The sequence below is a fragment of the Pogona vitticeps genome, chromosome 6 (assembly GCF_051106095.1).
Source record: "Pogona vitticeps strain Pit_001003342236 chromosome 6, PviZW2.1, whole genome shotgun sequence".
NCBI classification, from domain to species: domain Eukaryota; kingdom Metazoa; phylum Chordata; class Lepidosauria; order Squamata; family Agamidae; genus Pogona; species Pogona vitticeps.
The window spans coordinates 80,681,464-80,702,500 of NC_135788.1; the positions used below are offsets into that span (position 1 = coordinate 80,681,464).

At 39.7% G+C, this 21,037-nt stretch overlaps 1 protein-coding gene across 3 annotated transcripts in view; it reads right to left on the minus strand.

The window, feature by feature from the left end:
- Positions 1-7,919: 7,919 nt before the first annotated feature.
- TECRL (trans-2,3-enoyl-CoA reductase like) overlaps positions 7,920-21,037 on the minus strand; it is a 39,368-nt gene continuing 26,250 nt past the window's right edge. The window contains exons 7-13 of one of the 3 annotated variants that reach the window (XR_012088542.2): positions 18,761-18,833; positions 17,867-17,910; positions 15,998-16,055; positions 11,748-11,833; positions 11,012-11,057; positions 9,541-9,662; positions 7,920-9,236 (exon numbers count right to left, since the gene is read on the minus strand). Coding sequence is in view for 2 of the 3 variants with exons in the window: in XM_020810742.3 (XP_020666401.3) it covers positions 9,109-9,236; positions 11,012-11,057; positions 11,748-11,833; positions 15,998-16,055; positions 17,867-17,910; positions 18,761-18,833 (435 nt within the window). In the remaining variant the exon portion in view is untranslated. Of the gene's footprint in view, positions 9,237-9,423; positions 9,663-11,011; positions 11,058-11,747; positions 11,834-15,997; positions 16,056-17,866; positions 17,911-18,760; positions 18,834-21,037 lie in introns of those variants that run through there. The other 2 variants (XM_020810742.3, XM_073003961.2) reach the window with 2 other exon arrangements.

Sequence of the window (21,037 nt, forward strand, 5' to 3'; positions counted from 1 at the left end):
TTAGGTCAATGGTTCATGTTATATTATGTAATGGTTCATGTGTGTTATGTAATGGAAATGGTTCATGCATGTTAATGTTGCTGAGAGGCGGAGCCGAAAGAGATGCTATAAGAGGCGGAGCCTGAGTCAGTCAGGGGGTCAGCAGAGCAATGTAAGAGTCAGGCAGTAGGAAAAAGAGAAAGTAATAGAGTGTGTAGTTTGGGAAATTTAGGTGTGATTAGCTACTGAAGATATTTATGAATCTCTGTAATCAATAAGCTAAAGTTTTATTTAAAAGAACTTGAAGTGTGGACCTGAATCTTTCTGAAGTTATGGTGATTTAGAGATCACCTGATGGCAGCAAGTATAAAGGAAGAGAGTGTTTGCCTTTGTGTGCTCTGAGGCTTGAAGGTCAAGCAAAGGGGCATGAGCGTGGATGCCACAGTGGTCTATAAAGGTATTGCCTACTCTTGCATTTCTAATTACGGTTTACATTCTTACTGGCCTGACTTGCTGTTCATAGTCTCATTGCCCATAAATAAAACAGCAGCTATTTAAATAGAGAAGTGCAGAAACTGCCTGAGTCATCTTCTCATTCAGGATGCAGCTGATGGCAAAGAGAACTATATGTATTATAATATATGTGTCTTGTGTTTGATGATGATGTAGGGCTTTTTTATATCCTCTAACATGTAAAGCATACTGGAAGGTTGTATGAGAGAAGGAATTTTTCCAAGATCCCCCAGTAAAAATCTATTTCAACCCCCACACCTCTCAATTAGCTTTGCAGCAAGAGTCTTACTTCAGCTATTTAAAACTTCAATGAATGCTTATGCATAGGATAGGCTCTGGCCCCACCCCTTCCATAATCACTTCTGTCACCCTCCCCCATGTGGAATGTGCTGAGTCTAAAGATGTAGAATCTCCACAACCATGGTGGTATTTCACAGAGTGAATCAGAACCTGGAAATTTCAGGTCCCAATTCCACATGAAGAGCCATCACAGATCTCCCTTTTGCTGACATCAATGTGTAGAAAGATATTAGAAATGGAGACAAAAGAGATGAGGATGGAGTACTCCCTTGGAGCCTGGTGGCGCAGTGGCTAAACTGCTGTACTGCAGCCAAAACTGTGTTCACGACCTGGGGTTCAATCCCTGGTAGCGGGCTCAAGGTTGACTCAGCCTTCTATCCTTCTGAGGTGGGTAAAATGAGCTCGCTGGGGGGGGAGGAGAGGCAAATGTGTAGCCTGCATAATTAACTTGTAAACTGCCCAGAGAGTGCTTGAAGCCCTATGGGGCAGTATACAACCAGCACGCCTTTTTGCTTTGCTTTTATATGTGAATATTGTAAATGATTGTGTGGGACAAACTAGGAATGTTTTACTGCTCAAGCAGTACAACAAGGTGCTTTCCCTCATCCGCAACCCAGGTACAAAAGCTGACCAGCAGGCAACTGAATTCAGGACTGAAATGGGGCACCATCTGCCACTCCATCTGAGGGCAGAAGGTTAGCTGAGGGAACGTAAGGCAGGCAGAATTCATGGCGTTCTGTCTACATTATAAGCCTCAGCATCTATTACTTGCCTCACTTTTTCTGCGGGCAATGCTTTTCAGGCATCCCTTTATGTAAAAATATTGAGTAAGTTTATCTTAAAACCTACCTGTAAGTAAAATATACTCCAGAAGATATTATATGCTTATAATAAAAATCCCTCTTTCAATCTACATGCTCCCCAAATAGTTTTTGCATGCATACTTTTTATGTTACTCTTAAATATCTTAATTGATCTATGCTTCAGCATTTTTAGAGTAAAACATTTCCAAGAAATTAATCTTTCTTCTTCCACCTTTTGCATTTTGGAAGAATTTATAGTGTCTGCTGTAGCAATTTATGTTCAAACAGTGACACCCAGTGGCTACCAACCTCCACAATCCTGAACACAAACCTCAATTCCTTGCCATATTAATTCTTCACTATGCCTTTTTAAATGAACCATGAAATGCTGGGCATCATTAAAAATTTCCACACTGGACCATGAACATATGTGGAATTTCTTTGGACTCATGAGAGAGAGAAGTGTGTCTTTTCTGAAGTGAATCTCACCAACCGCAGGTAAATTCCCAGGTGAGTATGTATTCGATGGAAACCTTAATTGACATTTGGTATTTTAATATATATTCTCTCTGTTGCTGGGCTTTTTTTAAAAAAAAAAAAACAGAATTAGAATAAAACAGTAAAATCCAATGTGCAAGTAATACCTAAAAACCAAGAAATAAAACACAACACCAAAGGAGTTCAAATGTCAAAAAGCTGGTAGCAGAAAAAGTCTTTATTTGCTGCTAAATAGATATGCATTTTAAAAAATCATTCTTCATAACCAAAAAGCTCATCTACCTTGCAGTCGTCCACCTCACTCCAGATGGCAGCAGTACTGTGGTCTCAGGATAGTAACAGGAGCAAATATTTGTTCCGGCACCTGCATTCGAAGCCATACGAGGCTTTAAAGGTAAGTTGTGACCTTTTAGTAGGAAATTTTAAGCCCCCTGTTATATCTGTGAGAGACCCCATATAATCCCATATAATGAAGAGTTGATCTCATCATATTCAGACCTCTTAGCTTATTTTTCCAACTTTGGTAGTGCAGCACACAGCTAAGCAACAGTTTCCCCTGTTTCTTTCACAGGTGAAGAGGACTACCACTGACTGCTACAAAGGTCTATCTGTCTGCTAGATTTTATCTCCCCCCCAGCTATGTTACAGTTCAGTGATCAGGATATCTTCTCCAACTAGGGTTGTGCTATTTGGAATCGCATAATTCTCCATTCATGGAGTTTCATCTGGGAGATAGATGCCTACAGACACCTAAATGTGACTTACAGGGAGAAAGCTCCGTGCTTTAAGTCTTTGTGGCACAGTGGTTAAACTGCAGTACTGCAGTCAAGACTCTGCTCATGATCCGAGTTTCATCCTGATGGGCTCACCACACACAAAGAAGCTCCCTTTTTAATTCTAAAACACTATATTTATACCTTGGTTATTGATTACTACTATTAGTAAGGGAACCGGCAACTACATAGGAACTACATTGTTTTCCAGATCAAAATAGAAAACTGCATGGGGGAATTCCATCCTTTCTCTCTCTCCCCCCCCCCACCTCTGTTACTTTCTGGTTCTTCCTACTACTAGCAGGAGCGGGAGCTGACCATACAGCTTCTTATAATGATTGAGCAGACTCGCACATGAAGAAGGCAGTTTTTGAGGCGTCTCTAATCAATTTTAGACCAACAAAAGATAAACTATAATGTTCTGTTTTTACCTTATAATGAGTATATAGAGTTGTTGCTTGATTTTAATAGCTACAAATTCACACAAGCCTCAATACAGTTAGCAAATATTCCTACACCTTCAAATCCCCTTTCTTAGTGTGTTGTGTCTTTTAGACTGTAGGCATGAGAGTTTGTCTCATTATTGAAGTTTTTAAGCCGCTCCAGGAGCTTTTTCAGCAAGGTAAAGATGTTTCAAGTAAATATCTAAATGCCTGGTCTCAATGGATCAATGGGAGGGAAGGAAAAAAGAAGAAGAAGCTTACAACTTGAAAGAAATTGAGCGAACATTTATAACTTGAAAGCAAAGTTAATGGTTTGTGAAGTGGATCCAATAAAATGGTTCCATTGCCTGGAGCATACCTGGCACCGCTAATAGTGGGGAAGAAATTGGTAGAGTAGAAGGGAATACATGTAAAGTAAGTAAGAAAAGAGGAGAGGAGAAGAAACGAAAGGCACGGTGGTGACAGTAGGAGGGCAATATGAAATACGGTAGGTTGTTACCCACTAGAGCTTCTAGGTGCCCAAATTTCCTCAAAATTGTGAGGCTGAGTTATGGCACGTCCAGAATCAACATTAGTATTTCACTCGAGGAAAGCTGAATTATGGAACGCCCTGCTACAAAGAAATCACTGAGGTGAAGGATTCAGCAATTTGCAAACAGGGATTAGATATAGCAAAATTATGTTAGTATTGCCGGCAGATAATTCCAAGTTCTGCCTCCATGTGGCACTATTTTGTATCTAATAGCTCTGTCCCACACTCCATTTTGATTGGTGGCTCCAGTCATATTCAGGTCACTCCAGGGAAGCCTGAGGGAAGAATGTTTCAAAATCCCTGGTTTAGATGTCACCACTGATATTATTCAAACAAACAAACAAACAAACAAGCCAGAGTAGAAAAGCATTCAAGAAATTCTGAGAAGGAAATGTTGAAAACAATCTTTAAATGCTGGAGGTCAGCATCTTAATCTTTGGATTAAGAATTCCTATCTGAGTCTGGGTTTAAGAGGGTCATCAAAGATTCTGCTATGCCACTACATGACATCAGTGAAATTAACAGATCAGTTTTAACTCAGAGATGTGATGACTATACATATGGAATTGGCAGACACCTTTTCTGCCAGGACAAATCCTCTTCTGCTGAACAGCTCAGTGGTTTAGGTATCTTGGGAGTTCAATTCCCCACTGTGCCTCCTTGACAGGGGCTGGACTCAATGATCTATATGGTCTCTTGAAGCTCTGCAGTTTCAATATTATTATTATTATTATTATTATTATTATTATTATTATTATTATTATTATTATTATTATTATTATTATTATTATTATTATTATTATTATTATTATTATTATTATTATTATTATTATTATTATTATGCTTGCAGGATAACTCTTGTATCTCCAGAGCCCCTTCTGCTGGCTGATTGTAGTGGAACAGCCAAAAAGAGATAGAGCAGTGGGTGAGTCAAGTTCTATCAGCCCAGGAATAAGCAATGATACAAGCACAAAGTTAGGCCAAGGTGGGGATAGTCTTAAGCAATTTCCAACAACTCTTGGTGGGAAGGAATTTTGTAATAAGATTTTTTTTTCCCCATGTCGTTATTAAATGCTGTTAAGTCACTTTCAGCAGCATATGAAAGAGTATGAACTTTGTAAGCCTTAAGCTGAACAACTGTGATTGTTCCCATTTTGCATGAACTGAACATAGGCATGGTGAGGTGATTTTAGGTTCCCCCAAACTTTGTAGAATCCCCATTCATGGGAAAGCTATAGGAGTGAACATCTGCATCTCTTGTAGCTCTTGAAAACACAGGAGGGGGAAAGAGGGGGAAAGACAGTAAGGAAAACAGGTCATGGAAGGAAAAATCCACCTTAAGTTGCAGGTTGTGTTCCCCTACATCACAGTCAAAGGTTCTTAGAAAACCCAACCTTTCATTTCACATTTATAAAACAACTTTGACAGGCATGGTTTTGAGTGAGGAAAAAGTGTATGAGCATGTAAACTGGTCAACCCATTCATGGTCTGTCACATGATTTGCATAATATGCATATAATATGTATAATCTGGAAAGTTGCCCAAATGGATTTGGGGAACTAGAATACTGAAAGAGAGAGAGAGAGACAGGCAGAGAGAGAGAGAGAGAGGAAAGAGAGGATAACAGGATTATCATTGACAAGGAAGGAGAGAAAGACCAGAGAGTGAAATAGGAGAAAAGAGAAATGGTGCTGGGAGAGGGGGTTCTAACCCAGTACAAGATGAGTGGTTATCTGAGTGAAGAAGGGAGAGAAAATCATATAAACAAAAGAGGGAGAGCAGAAGGGAAGAGGAAGAGCCCTGGGGCGAGGTTGGGACTTATGGGTTTTTAATGCCAGCAAACCTAGGTACAGTGGTGCCTCGCTTAACGAGCACACCGTATAACGAAGAATCCGTATAGCGATCCCTTTTTGGGGATTGCTATACGGAGCTGCCCCAATCGCCGCACTCGCTTTGCGACGATTGGGGCGTCCGGCGGTGTTTTTGGAGCCGCCGAACAGCTGTTCGGCGACTCCAAAATGGCCGCCAGACCAGCGAAAACATCGCTGGAGGGGTAAGTTTTGGCGCCTATTGGAACGCATTAAACTAAGTTTAATGCGTTCCAATAGGCTTTTCCTGCCCCGTACAGCGATGTTTTCGCATAGCGAAGGTTAATCCGGAACGGATTAACCTCGCTATGCGGGGCACCACTGTATGTTCTTTCTACTGATCAGAACACCTACTCTATTTTAGCCAGTAGGGGGTGCAGTTGACACATTTTTGTTTTAGTCCCAAATTCTTTTTTTGAACCAAAAAATTAATCAACTAATTTTCAATTTGGGGAGAAGGGGAGACAAACAATATTGAAATAGTATAAATTAAAAATTAGACAGTAGATCCATTCTAAGCAGGCTTGGGGAATAAACAAAGATTGGGGATAGGGGAATTGCCAGAACAAATTTTGGTAGGTGATTGAATAATATCTGGTGCTCCATCTCACCCGCTGCCATGCTCCTGTGGGTGAGACAGCCATTCCATTGCAGCCCCTGTCATGCAGTGAAGAAATAATTGTGACCATTGACCACATTTTACTTGTCTTTTTGTGGCATTCGTTTGTAACATAGAAATAACATATTCCTACTTTATTCAGAAATACTACACTCCTCTAATTATAGCTGAGGTAATATTCTGGTCTTCTGAGCAGGAGGATAGTCAATGAAATGTCAAGAATGGCAGTTAGAAAATTGATCAAGGAAAATACTGGATGAATCTGACCCAACACTGTCCCTCTGGTGAAATTCTTAACACTGTAGATTGGATCAGGTGGCAGGCAGAGCCCCACTGGTTTCTTATGTTGTAGTAACTGATGCAACAAGAAAATCACCACCCACCAGTGTGCATGTGTGTGTGTGTGTTTGTAGAAGTTGGTTTGATGCCTCACTCAGAGGACGTATCTCAGACTGAAGCATTTCATTATGATAAATATTGTTCACAGGAAAGGATCTGTCATGATTCTTCACAGCGGCTGGCCTAATGGATTCTTCAACATGAATGTCAGAGCAGGCAGGTGCTCCAGAGCATCCTAGTGGCTGCTCTCCTTCTGTGGCAAATAGTTCGGTGGGAAAGCATTTGGTGTAACTCGTGTGTGTGTGTGTGTGTGTGTGTGTGCGTGCGTGCGTTCACGCGCGTGTGCACGTGTGCGTGCGTGCGTGCGTGTGTGTGTGCTAAGTCCCAATACCTTGTTCAGAACAAGTGTGACATGGTTTATCCTTGGTCATCTCTCCCACAATGCCTCATGTTGAGGAGGGGCCCCTCAGAATAAAGCCTTTAAAGGGGGGCAGGAGAGCTGTGTTGTCATTTAAATCTCAGGGAACAGGATGCTGTTCACCTGGCAACCATGCCACCTAGTTTGAGGCCAAGAGAAATGTGTGTTATAGCTTCCTACTTTCACAAAATGACAGTCCAAAAGTTATAGTAAGGTTATATAATCTTATGTTTGTATTAAGGTTCCTTTGGAAAAAAGCATTCAGGCCATACTTTCTAGATTAGGTGTGATTTTCCCCATCATCTGTTTGATAGCTAAATAACTATGGAAGTGGTAGTTTTGGGCAAGCGGCTTCCTCAACCTCAGCTCAGCCGAACTCATGCATAACAATCAGGATGTGCATGAAGAGTGTCTAGATGAACACTGTAAAGTGTTCATCTAGTGAAGTCTGCCAAGCCATGCATCTATATGTGGAACCAGTTACCTCAGGAGTTGGTGAGTGCTCCAACACTGGAGGCATTAAAGAAAAACTTAGATAATCACCTGGCAGATATGCTTTGATTATATTCCTGCATTGAGCAGGGGTTGGACTTGATGGCCTTGTAGGCCCCTTCCAAGTTCATTTTTCTATGGTTTTATGATTCTATGTGCTTATTCACACAAAGAAAACTGTTTCCTCACACAGTTAATGGCTTGGAACACACACACACACACACACACACACACACACACACACACACACACACACACACACACACACACACACACACAGTTATTAGGTGCAACAAAATCAAAAGGGAAAGATATATGTTTACAAATATAGAATGCAAATAGTTTTCCAAAAATAGTGTTTTATTTGAAACAACATTCATAACATTGTATTAATAGGTTTTATAAGAAAAAAGAAGAGTGAAAGTGGCTGAATGTTATTGACCTAGTTGGTCTGTATTAAATCAATTCTCAATTTGATAAGAAGATCTACTCTGTCAACAGAAAATCTATGGATTGAAGTCATATAAATAGGATTATTCTATAGTAACGATTTAGGAACAATTAATTACCATAGATTATCAGTGCAGACAATAGTTTTTGTACATCCTAATTAATTCAAACATTACTGAGACAGAAGAAGCCATTAAGTCTAGAGCTCCAAAGGATAAATCCCATTCAAGCAGGATATTCTTATTCTTATAAACAAAGTTAGCTTGTCTCTAAATAGACAGATAGTATGGATACATTGTAAACGCAAGGAGCTTTATATTCCCTTTGGTTAATTTAGGCTGAAAATATAGAAAACAGTAAACCATATAACAGGGGAATTTGCTTTTTAGAGAAATAAAGCAATACTGAATGTGAACAAGCCCTAAACTGAATCAGATAATCCAGTGCCAAAACACACAAGAGAAGAGAGCTTCACAGTTAGAAACAGAGCTAATTTAAGCACTAAAGACATGAGATTATCCTCCAGTGTTGCTTTGTTAACATAGTCTTTTGAGACTGAGGGATGCCTACAGGGTTGCTTTGTGTCTTCTTAAATTGTGTGTTAGCCAGCTTTTGTCTGGTAATTGATCACAGGGAGGAAATGTCACATTCTGCTAAGTCTGTAAACATGGCAGCCTTTTAAGTTGCATGCTATTGCCTCCTAATTGCAAAGCTGCTCTTCTGTTTTGGCCCTCATATCTGGATCCCAATTTTGTTTTTTGTTTTTTTTCCTGACCAGGTGTTGGGGGGGGGAACTGGATTTCACAGCACCTGCTAGCAAAGCTCTTTTGCAGTTGGACCAAAGCAAAGGTTTATTGCCTCTTATACTATAGTGTCAAGCATGCTTGGTCCCACTCAACTACGGTGACTTTGCCAACCTGACGTAGCTGATAGGACCTTGGCCTTTATGTTTTCAGTTTTTTTAAGCCTGCTTAAATGTGGATGCATTTAAAAACAATGTTCTACCTTATACATTTGCTAGAGCTAATGACTTTGTTTCCTTCTACCATGCAAGACAGCTTCAGGGCATTTCTGTTTATGGTTACAATATAAATGGAATCATAGCTGCTTTTCTCCATCTGTATGAAGTGCACTTCTTCAGGTAAAGTTGGTGTTTCTTCTGAGCCCATTGGGCCATCTGGATTGCCATCAGTAATGCAAAAACACCCACTGGGGAGGGGAAAAAAGATTGCTAGTCTCTTGATAGCAACTACAAGATACGTACCAGGACATTTGTTATCTGGCACACAGTCTACATAATGAAGTTGGTAAGATGCACACCACAGTGTATTTATCTTAGCACTGGGGCAGAGATCAGAATTTCTGCAGGAATTACTGCTTTGAAAGATAGGAGGGCACTTGTGGGAGGAGAGTGATGAGAATATGCTGCTTTTCAGAGAGTGCCAGGTGTGCTTTAGAAATCATTGCATCTGCCATTGAACCCAGGAAACTAAATGGTAAACAGAGTTCTCACCCAGCAATGCTTGTGCCTTTCTCCTTCCCTCAATGGGAGAATAAAGGAAGAATTCCAGTGAAGAGATAATATTTGCCCCCTCTTCCTGCCCTTGGATCATGTGCAGTGTGCAGCTACATTTCCTTAAATCCAGAAAGGGGAAAGGTACAATCATTTGTCTTTGTTCAGCTGGAAGCTTCAGAGACAAAAAGAGGAGCAAGTATGTCAAAAGACAATGTTAAATCATATCACATCAAAAGGAGTCTGATCTAAAGAGTGGTTTGCTTTCCTTAACCCCCTCCTGGATTAGAAATAACTGTATTCCAGTTTCCAAGATCCATTCTGTAATTTTGACAGAGAAGAACAATGTGATGGTTCAGTTTTGGGTCACATCACCCTGCTTCCTTTCTCTTTCTTTAAATGTCAACTCTGATCTGGAGTATACTTGGGTTCTTCTTTCTTCCTCCCTAGTGGGTCTCAGAGGTGAACCCCAATATGCTCTACATGCGCTGTCTGGAGTTCAGTTCTGGCTCATCGCCATCTCTAGTCCTTCTATAGAGCAGGACTGAGACTTCTCCTAGAAATGTTTTCCACTGGTGGCCAAATTATAGCATTCTTTAGATTATGACAATACTTTTGCTACCTTCACATGTTTGGGTCAGATATGGTGTTTATGAAGATGTGGGTTCATTATGTTGTGGGTATGGACACAGTTCTCTGCCAGCACTTATAGAGAAAAACTGATGGTTCCACCCTTCTCCAGCTGAATTATACTTCATATATTATCAAAATATTCTCCACTGAAAGTTAAAGACACATCACCACACTTGTCTGAATGGAAAGAAAGTTAAGGTTATACCTGCCCTTCTACATGGTTTATGTGGAGGTGGGATGTTGTCTCTAAATGTCAGGGTGATATGTCCTCCCTGTTCAGATCATGAGCCACATTTACTTATATTCCTTTAATTGTCTCGAGCATATCAAAGGAGGCAACAAAAGAAATTCATTTTTAATGTGGTGGAGGTGAGTTGAGCACAAATCTGCCTTGTACCTGAATGTCTTGGATGAATAAAATCTTCATTTAGGCACATAAAATGTCTGTCTGAATTAAGATATTCCATATTTGGTTGCAATCCAGTCATAAATTGCACTAGATTATTAGGCCCATTGAATCAATGGAACTTACCAGACCACCACTGATTCAATAGACCTGCCCTAGTTTTGAATTACTACTGGATTTTAGCTATTGAAGTGTTAGTAAACATAGCTAAAACATCTGTTGACTGATTAGCTGATTAGAGTGGCCAAAAATACCTGAACTAATTGACAGTCTTAACATGTGCAACATTAATTTGAAGGCTTTCAGGGGACCAATGGAAGTTACATCTAAACCATCTTGATTGCGAAAACTTGGTAATGGTGGTGCAGCATTTTTTTTCAAACTTTGCTCCCATAATAATAATTTGTTGTCTATTCAATGGGTTGTTCTTACCTGGCAGAGTTTGTGTCATCACAGTAAAGCTTATCCACGAACCAATCTGTTGCAAATTAAAAGACGGTCACCACTTGCTATAAATAGCTACCTTGTGTTATGTCTTGCCAGCATTCCTTTTAACAGATCAAACAGGCAGTGGGTGGACTCAAACTCAGTTTTCCAAGTGCCCTTGGCAGGAGTGCCAGATCCCCCATAAGCAATTTTTGGCCAAGCAGCAACATAAGGCAGGTAAAATCGTCCCCAAAGTCCTCCCCATCTGAGAGAACAGATCTGGAAGGAGACTCAGAAAAGAGACATAACAGGATCTGCATTAAAAGGTCACCTTGAGGAAGCTGAAACCTCCGTCAGAAGAAATGGGGGCCCAGACCTTCTCACAAAGAAGCCATTTTGTAGCTACATTATGTATCTTTGCTAGAAACACAAATGAATTATAGCTGTAAGCAGGCAATTGAACCCCCTATTTAAAATGTACTCATTCTAAAAGCAAACACCTTTTCCATAATAGTTCCTCTGGGGTTCAGGACTGAGCTCTGAGATCACAGCAGAGCTCATTGTGAGCTCTCTGTAGTGCTTACATCAGAACTATTACAAAGCCCAGGTTTAACATTCTGCAAAAAGAGAGTGAGAAGGAAAAACAGGGGTGGGGACAGGAGAGACACATTTTGCAAGACTTTTGCACCTGTGCATCATTTGCTTAGCTTTGCAGATGTAGCAAGAAGGCAAAAAAGAGTACCTCATATGTATAGTTGGGACAGGAAACCAATACAAAGAGCCACGTGAAAGGGTTGATGGATGGACTTGGAAAAGACATTCTGCTTCCTTTTGGAAAAAAGAAAGGACAGCATTCAACTATGACAGTTTGAAGAATTAGGTGAGGTTTTAATTATTGTAGTTCAGTCATTAGATGACGCCTGTTCCATGATCTTCTATGTTTAATTATCATTCATGGAGAAATTATGCCTGGCAAAACAGTTGCACTCAAGGATCCACTTAGTATTCATGTAAAGCAGCTGATTGGTTGGAACCATGACAACCTTTGACTTGTCATGGTTCCAATGAAGACAATTCTGTGGAAGAACTACCAAAGGGTTCTCCTCACTTTCATAGTGCTAGAGTTTTATGAGTTCTCATTGGAAAAGTGTAAATGTTCTTAAAGTTGTCTGGTATAGATGTAGAATGCACAACAGTGAAACATCTTCAACAGATTTCTTGAGTAGAAATTGGCACAAATCCAGATTGTCAGATCATGCTGGATCATCTTACCACCATCACAGGTGCCACATGATCCCATCCCACCTCCGGCCGGATTCCCCCACTCACCGGCCAGCGTGCGTTCTGCTCTTCCTCCTCTCTGGTCATTTCACCAGTTGCAGCAAGAGTATGGACTTCTGTTCCTCACCTGCTTCAGCAGCTGCCCACTCAGATGAGGAGGCAGGGCAGGGATTGCTGCAGCACTCCGCTTGTGAGCAGTTGATGGAGGAGGCAAAGAAGGGAAGTCTATGCTCCTGCGGCAACTGGTGAAATGACTGAATAAGAGGAGGAGCAGAGCATGGGCTGGCTGATGAGTGGGGGAATCCGACTGGGAGGGTAGAAGATAAGACCACATGGGACCTGTGGCACCAGTACGATGATCCAGCATGATCCAACTATCTGTATTCATGGCCATCTCTATTCTTGAGAAAAAGAGCTGCAAAGTATTTTAAGCTCTGTTGTGTAAATCTAAACTGCACCATCTAAAGTCCAGCCAGATAAGTGGCTGAGAATGATAGCATTATGAGATTTCCCAGAGTGGATTGTAGCATACAGACAGAAATCCCAGCAATCTGTATTTGGAGGAGAATGTGCAGATTGGTTCTATGTGGAAACTTTAATGCCTGGCCACCCCTCTCTTCCCTCCTCCCAGCTGATGACAGAGCTCAGTGTGAAAATGCTTGTATATATGTTGTGTACTTATCATTTCATTAGAAGTTAGTACAGGAAATCCACACTGTATGTCTCACCCACTCATACGCACAGGCATGCACATGCTCTATTTGCAATCTTTGTACAAATGCAGCCTCTGGCGATATCATAAAAACCTTCCATCTGTAATATCATAAAGGCTTCTCCACCATCTAACAGTTTGGGCCCTGAAATCTAAGGGGATGAGATGGTATTGACTTACAACCTCCAAAAATAATAATCATGATTATGTACCGTCAAGTCAATTCTGAGTTATAATAACTGTTTTCAAGGTTTTCCAGGTAAAGGGTACTCAGAAGTGGTTTGCCATTCCTTTCTTCTGGAATACTACCTTCCAAAATAGTGTACCATCTCAGTATCATTCCAGTTTTCAGGTGCTCCTCTTGAACTACTGCCTTATCTCAGTGGAAGCTAGAGGGGTATGTGTTGTTGCATACCTAGCATATTTTTAGGTCTAACTGCACATATGTCATAGAGCTTGAAATGTATGTTTTGGCTGGACCCCTCTTAAGTTAGAAGTTATCCAGCTTCTGCTTGAAGTCGGAACGGAAGAAGCCACCACCACTCTAGAGAATTGGTACAACTACTAAACTCCTTTACCATCAAGACATTTTGATATGTGGTATGATATTGCAGTCTGAATTTGAAAAATGTTTTCTGATGCATCAGATACTTGCTAGTGATATGGAAAGAGAACATATACTTTGGTTCACTTTTCTTGGATTTATTAAAGAAAACCTGCAGAATATTTCCCAAACTGAGGGGAGATATTATAGCACTTTTCAAATACTTGAAAGGTTGTCAAACAGAGGGCAGGATCTGTTCTTGATCCATCCCAGAGTGCAGGATACACAACAAAGGGTTCAAGTTACAGGAAACAAGCTGAATATCAAGAAATAACCTCCTAACTGTTAGAGCAGGATGGCAATAGAACCAATTACCTCGAGAGGTGGTGAGTGCTCCAACACTGGAGGCATTCAAGAGAAATTTAGACAACCACCAGGCAGATACCCTTTGGTTTGACTTGAGCAGATGGACTTAAATGCCTTATACACCCCTTCTACATTCATGATTCTATGATTCTACAATTCTATGAAATATATGATTGGGTATGAGATTTTAACAAATTGTACTGATGAAGGATTTGGGCTATTTGGTGAACAAAGCAAGAAGAGAGTATCAAGTAATTCTAGCATACAAAAAATTGCAGATTATAAAAATGTATGAAAAGGGAGATACAATTCAACAGAGATCTTTCAAAAAGCCTTAATCCAATACTGGAATCAATATGTAGACTGAACTTGTTAGGAACCATAGACATTATGACAACAAATTAAGTCAATATGATATAAATATTTATGAACATAAAGGAATATTAAACTACTACTATTTCTTAGTTTTCTTGGTGCCGTCTGTATGTTGTTTGATTTTATGCTTTACGTATAATGCTCACAAAATGAGGAATTGATTACAAAATGGAATCCCTATATTTAGTTTAAAACATTATTTTAAAAAAAACAAAACACATAAACTCTGCCTGCTTATAACTTGAATTAATTCCTGCCCTGCCCTTTGAGGCAGCAGAGAATATGTCCTTGCTCTTTTTAACATGTCAGCACTGCAAGTATTTGAAGAGTACCATTACATTCCTTTCAGCAATCTCTTTGCTAGCCTAAACATACCCAGTTCCATCCTCCTTTCTTTGTAGGACATCTTGTTCTCCATACTGTGAATCATCTCTGTTGCCCTTCTATGATATTTGTTTTCTTTTCCCCCAATAGGTCTACTTTCTTCTTCAGGCATGACACCCAGAAATGCACACAGTGCTATAGATGAGGTCTGACCACAACACATTAAAGGCTACAATTTCTATCTCTTGATTTGGAAGCCATTGCCGTAGCCCTAACACTGCCTAAAATTGTGTCCAGCTTATTTTTTGCAGCCACATCCCACGGTTGATTTGCGTTGAGCTGTCAACAACTGTGATCCTAATAGCTTTTTCACATGTACTTTGTCCCCTGTTCTGTAACTAAACATTTGAGTTCTCTTTATACTCTCCATACAAAGTTTCCATCTGTCTCTGTTGACTTCTATTTCCATTCTATCAAGATTACTCTGAATGTCATTCTCAAATGTGTGCTATCAGTTGCAATAGCTACATCCTCTGCAAACTGGCAGACAATTCTTGTACCCTTTCAACTTAATCTGAGTGGGCAACCTCAAAAGACCAGGGGTCCATTTTTCATACCTCTGTTATCAGCCGCACCAACCCCATTCTGCAAAATCAGACACAAGCAGAAGGTCACTTATTTAAAATGTGAAGGTGTGGTTCTGCCCAACTTTGACTTGCATGTCCTTCTATAAAAAGGGTCAATGTAATGTGACTCTTTTATAGAGTGTTGGAACAGGATGTGAGATAGCTGGATTCAAATGCCCACCTGGCTACAAAAACTCATTGAGTTTCCTTTGGCAAGTCACACTTTCTCACCTGACCTGTCTCATGTGCTTAATGTGAGGTTAATGTGGAAAGAAGGACAGCCATGCACACCAACACTTGGAAGCAAGGAAAGAAAGAAGGAACATAGATCAGTTCAGACAATTTTGTTATGACACCTATTCATCCTTTTCAGAAAACAAAGACATAGTTATGATTAGTTCTGCACCATGTTCTCATACCAGTATGGCTCTAATGAATAGTGAAGTTGAGCACTTTCTGGAAGAAAGAGCCACTATTCTCACTTTACATGAAAGGACCCAGGAAGATCAGAGGCAACATGAGAGAATTCTCACTTCTAAGTCTATCTTTGTGCTAAAAATCCTGACCAAGGGCCCTCTGAATCCTGAGGCTGGATCTGCCTTTATTCTCTCTTTTCTGTGCAGGTAATTTATGTCACACGGACTCATTCTCAGTAGAGGTAAATTAGCCAAGACAGAGTGACATTTCTATAAAAGTGCTACTCTAACCAGACAAAATGCTACAGAAAATGTCATCGGTAACCAACTGAAAAATAAAGTACAAACCTGATTGATTTTGATGGACTAAAGCCACATGGATACAATGACTCCCAGCTTCACATATCTGCAAAATATTTCAAATGCTTTTTGTTAGGTTGCTAGCTTTAGTTTTGTTTTGGAAGACACAATTCTGCAATCATATGTTTAGCTGGTGGGACCCTGTGTGCTGCAGAAGATTAAACCAGCCAATGTAAGTTACATTAATTTTGCTATTCACATTCATTTATGATCCTCAGACAGCTTTCACACAACAAAAAATAATATTTGATTGGTTTCAGCCTGCTGTAGGTTTACAAATGGAAGTGATATTTTACAACTGAAAGGGCAAATCAGGTTGTTCACCTTCTTATTTTACTAGTTATGCATGGCCAAATTCCAAATTAAGCATCATGCCCCCCAAAGTTCTTCCCTGGCTCAGAATGTAAAGGGAGATCCTATACCTGCAGGTACGCATTCACATTGTTTTGTTGGTACAAGTGGGAAAGTATGTTCAATGAGAGAACTTATTTATTTTTTATTTATTTTCTGGCTTTTACCCCACCCTTCTAGATTCAATGAACTTCCACTGGACAGCTAAGCAAACTGCACAACATTTGAACATGCCCCCTCCCCCCCTTCCCCATTTTGATTTGTATTTCACTGTTACCTTTCATCTACATCCTGGGCACCAATCACAATTCATACAATTCTTTTTTTAAAAAAAAATGCAAAAAGCTAATGTTTTAACAAACTGTCCTTAAGTCCATAAATGAAGCCTGAGTTTAAAGACCAAGTATAGGAAATGGCCTCAACCACAAGGATCTACATTTTAGATAGTAATCTTTATATACTGTAGTTTATCAACCTAAAACAAAACAAAACAAACAACTTTGTATCAATGATAAATGCTTTCTCTTTGGCCTGGGAACTAAATACAATTAAATGATTTATTATTTCAGTTATAGAGGCAGGGAATCTAGTTTAATTTAATACTTGAGCTCTTTGGAAGGAAGCTTTAATTTCATACAAAGGATTTGTGGGAAAAATAGAGGCTTTCTGGCATGTTCATATGGTTCATATGGCCATACTGTAAAAATTTCAGTTTGTTGCTAACACAGTATTGCCAATCTGGAAACAAGATCAAGCAATGCAGAAGCTGAAACCCAAGAGAAATTCAGATGAGATGCTATTCAGATCATCCTGAAGCAAGGATGTGGTCTCCAAGGTATGTTTGTTGGGTGTAAGACATAATATGTGAAAGTCACCACTGGGTCTTAATGTTCAAGATCTATAGAAATAGATCTTAGTTGATTCTTCCACTCTGTGTCTTCATAGAAGAACAAAGAATTGTACATATGTTCTCTTGAGATGTCTTGTTCAATTTATGCTCCTAGAATTTTGAAACCTGATTATAACAGAAGTGTGTGCTTCCAGCTTACGTTAAATGCTCCTGCATTTTAACTTGTGTGCTTACAGTTTTACATAACTGAAAGAATTTTGGATTTTAAGTATAAGACCTGCAGTTTTCCTACAACTGTAAGATGTTTGAATGTTACAACAACTCTGACATAATTTTATGTTATGGAACCAAGAAAACCAAACAGAAATAAAAGTTACTAAGATACCCAGACGAAGGTTTGAAATGCTTGTCAATGATTGTCTTGTATCATCCTGGGATTAAGTCTTTACTGGGATAATGTCAGCTGTAACTAACCATAGTCTTCTGTGAGTTACCCTATAAATCTGCATCACATTGGCCTGTAAGCGGAGTCTTACAGATGCTAAACCTTTTTGGAGTAAATATCCTAAATTTTGTGAGAACAAACATGCAAAATTATATACACCACCCATTTCCGATAGTCATTGTTATATTCCCACTCCTCTATCCATACATACCAGAAATGCAATGGCAGCAAAAGTAACTTGCTTGTTCCCAAATGCTAGAAAACATGAAGAAATCATACATTATTCTCATACAGGTTCTAAAATCTGTTTTTTTTTTCCTACATACAAACTCCATGGGCTTTGTTTTGCTTAGATATGTAATGCCTAGACATTTCTGGAGCTTTCTATTATATTCTCTGGAGATGTGAAGATTTGGGTCTCAGATTAGACTTAAGGACAGTTAATTTCTAAATGTTTAACTTCATAAAATTTTGCTGTAGGTGAGCTCCCTTATTAGGTAGTTTACAAACAGATTTATCAGGTTGACACAGGTTTCCCAAAGCGTATTGTACAACAACTTCATTCCAGACATACTCATGTGGAAAAACCAGGTTCATGTCTTACATGTCGGGCAAATACTGCCAGAAATAATTAGACTTTAGATCATCATAGGTTCAGTGGCCCATTCTTTAATTTCCCTAAACAATGCTCATGGAAGTATGCTACTTTATGACGTAGCATAATTCTTCAGGGCCTCACCAAACTAAACACTGATTCTTTATCTAGAAGTAGTGATCCCTCAAGTGACAAGAAAGTTGTGGTTCTGGACTCATATTAAAAGCAGAAATTTAAGTCTCATTGGAATGATAAGTGAAAAATAAACAATGGCTTTCTTTGCATGTCAAATTCTGGAGAGAGAGAGAGAGAGAGAGAGAGAAGGAAAATTCGGTCCTGCACATTTCAACAAAAATAGGCCTTCCCCTCTGAAATTTTTTAAAATTGCAAACCTAGCCATAGTCTGGGAATTCGTTTGCACAAACACACCCTTTCCATTCTTTTTTTCTTGGATATCCCATTGGAATTGCTGCACAGCGCTCGTTCTTTGTTCAGAAATGTTCTACTTACACGGAGGAGTGTACTGCGGGTGATTGATGTAGTAAGCAATCCAAGAAGTGAATCCCCAGTAAAAAGCACAACCCTACAATGAAAACAGAAATAATCTGGACACACACTCCCAGAAACTACCACCTTCAAAGTATTTTTTACAATAGGTAAAATATTTTTAAAATGTCTTAGAACTATGTGACTATCCCCATTTCTGAGTAATGCCCACTCTGAACCTGAGCTAACATGATCCAAAGTATTCCAAGGTGCCATAAACTGGTCCCAATATTTTGGAACCACTTCATATGAACTGTGTCTTCCATACAGTGGAAAATGCCAGGAACTGAGAAAGAGAGGACCTGGAGGAGATATGTAGTTTTGTGACTATCTACTTCATTTCAAAGTGAGTAACTTTTCCAAGGCTCTGCTTTCCAAACACAGTTGTGAATTTTGGAGTCAGCAGAAGGAGTGTACCAGAAACTGTTTTTGTGATTACTCTCCATTGACTAAGGTGAAACTAGGCTTGTAAATAAAATGAAACTGAGCTTGTAAATAAAACGTATTGGCATGGTTTGTTCTTCACTGACAGGATTCCTTAGAGCTGCATGTCTGGTTAATCAGACTTGCAAATGAAGTCTATATTTACTTCCCAGTGACCAGTAATAAAACCAAGCAAGCTAAATTGCCACATGAGAAAGGGGGGAAAAGAAATCTGTGTTAGAACAGATTTATTTTGCATTAAGGGAGATCTACTCGTAAATGTAGAGCTGAATGTCTCGCATAGTTTCCTGACTGTGTTAGCAGCACTACTCAAGGTATCTGTGGCTAGTTTGAGGTGCACAACCAGAACTAATTGAAGATGATATCTAGCTGCTGCTTCTCCAGTGGGTGGATGTCTGGCTGACACCAAACTCCCTGACGGGCTTGCAAGATGTCTCTCCATTGCCAGGCCAGACTCTGAAGCATAAGCATGTGGAATTCCACTTAAGAATTCCCCAGATTATGTAAGAATCAAACTTTTCTCTCAGTAGTCCTCCAATACTTGCTGCTTAGCTTAGGGAGGACACCAAAGGGAGTATCTGGGAGTACTCTCTTGCCTTTTTGACCTGTTTGATGACCTGTTTACTTACTCCTGGCAAGTTTTCCAGTCCCTATAAGCAAACTTTTGTCCATGCTTTGTTGGAGGGGGGAAAAATCTTGATTCTTCTTTTTGTGCTAATTATCAACTGATTTCTCCTCTTCCTTTTTTTTTGTCTAAAGTACTGGAGAGAGTATCCCTTTCTCAACTGGTCCATTATTTACCCTGTCATAATGTTGTCTACCCATTTCATTCTGGATTCCAAGTGGACATTCAACTGAGATAGCACCCTCTTGAATTTTGAAAGATATCCTGATGGCCATGGCTCAACATTATTCATCAGCATTGGTGCTTCTTGACTTGTCGTCAGCATTTCATACACTTGACCAAAAGATTCTTTTGGCAAAACTGGCCTCCTTGGGTATCTCTGGAAATATTAGCTCTTGGTTTTCTTCTTATTTGTTAAGTCATTCCCTTTCAATTTTATGGGTACTAAAACTTCTTAATCTTTCCCTCTCATGGTTGGTGCCCAAAGAGCTCAGTATTAAGTCCATTCCTTTTTGTCTCTGCATTCTTCCTTTTGCTGCTTTAATCTCTAGTTTGGTTTTCCATAATCACATTTATGCTGATGATACTCAAGGGTATCAATCTTATCCTGGGTTTAATGATGACATCTGGATTTCCTTAATGACCTGCCTAGTGAGCATCTTGTTATGGATGTCCTTTCCTCATTCGAAGTTCAACATTGATAGGACTGAAGTATTGGTTTTTCATCTGGATCGTATTGGCTATCCTTTACTGTTCGTCCTCTTTTTCTCCAGTGTTATTGGGTGATCCCTGTCAGAGAGGCCACAGATCTTGGTGTTTTAATGGATCATCAGCTGTCACTTCATTCATTTGTGACAGCCAAGGCACTTCCTGACTCCTGAGATTATGAAACTCCTTATTCATGCCCTGGTTATTTCAAACCTAGAATACTGTAACAGCCTTTTGGAAGGTCTTCCTTCTTCTTCCTTCCATCCTCTTACCCTTGAAAATAGTGTAGTATGATTTTAAATTTATCACATCATTCCCATATTTTCCATCATTGTAGGACACTGCACTGCTGCCTATCAGGGCAAGGACATATTTTTGAATCCTTGTAGCTACCCATCACCCTGGTCATCTCCTTCCCAAAATAGTAATCCCAGCTCCCTAAAACCTACCTATATTTTTCTACT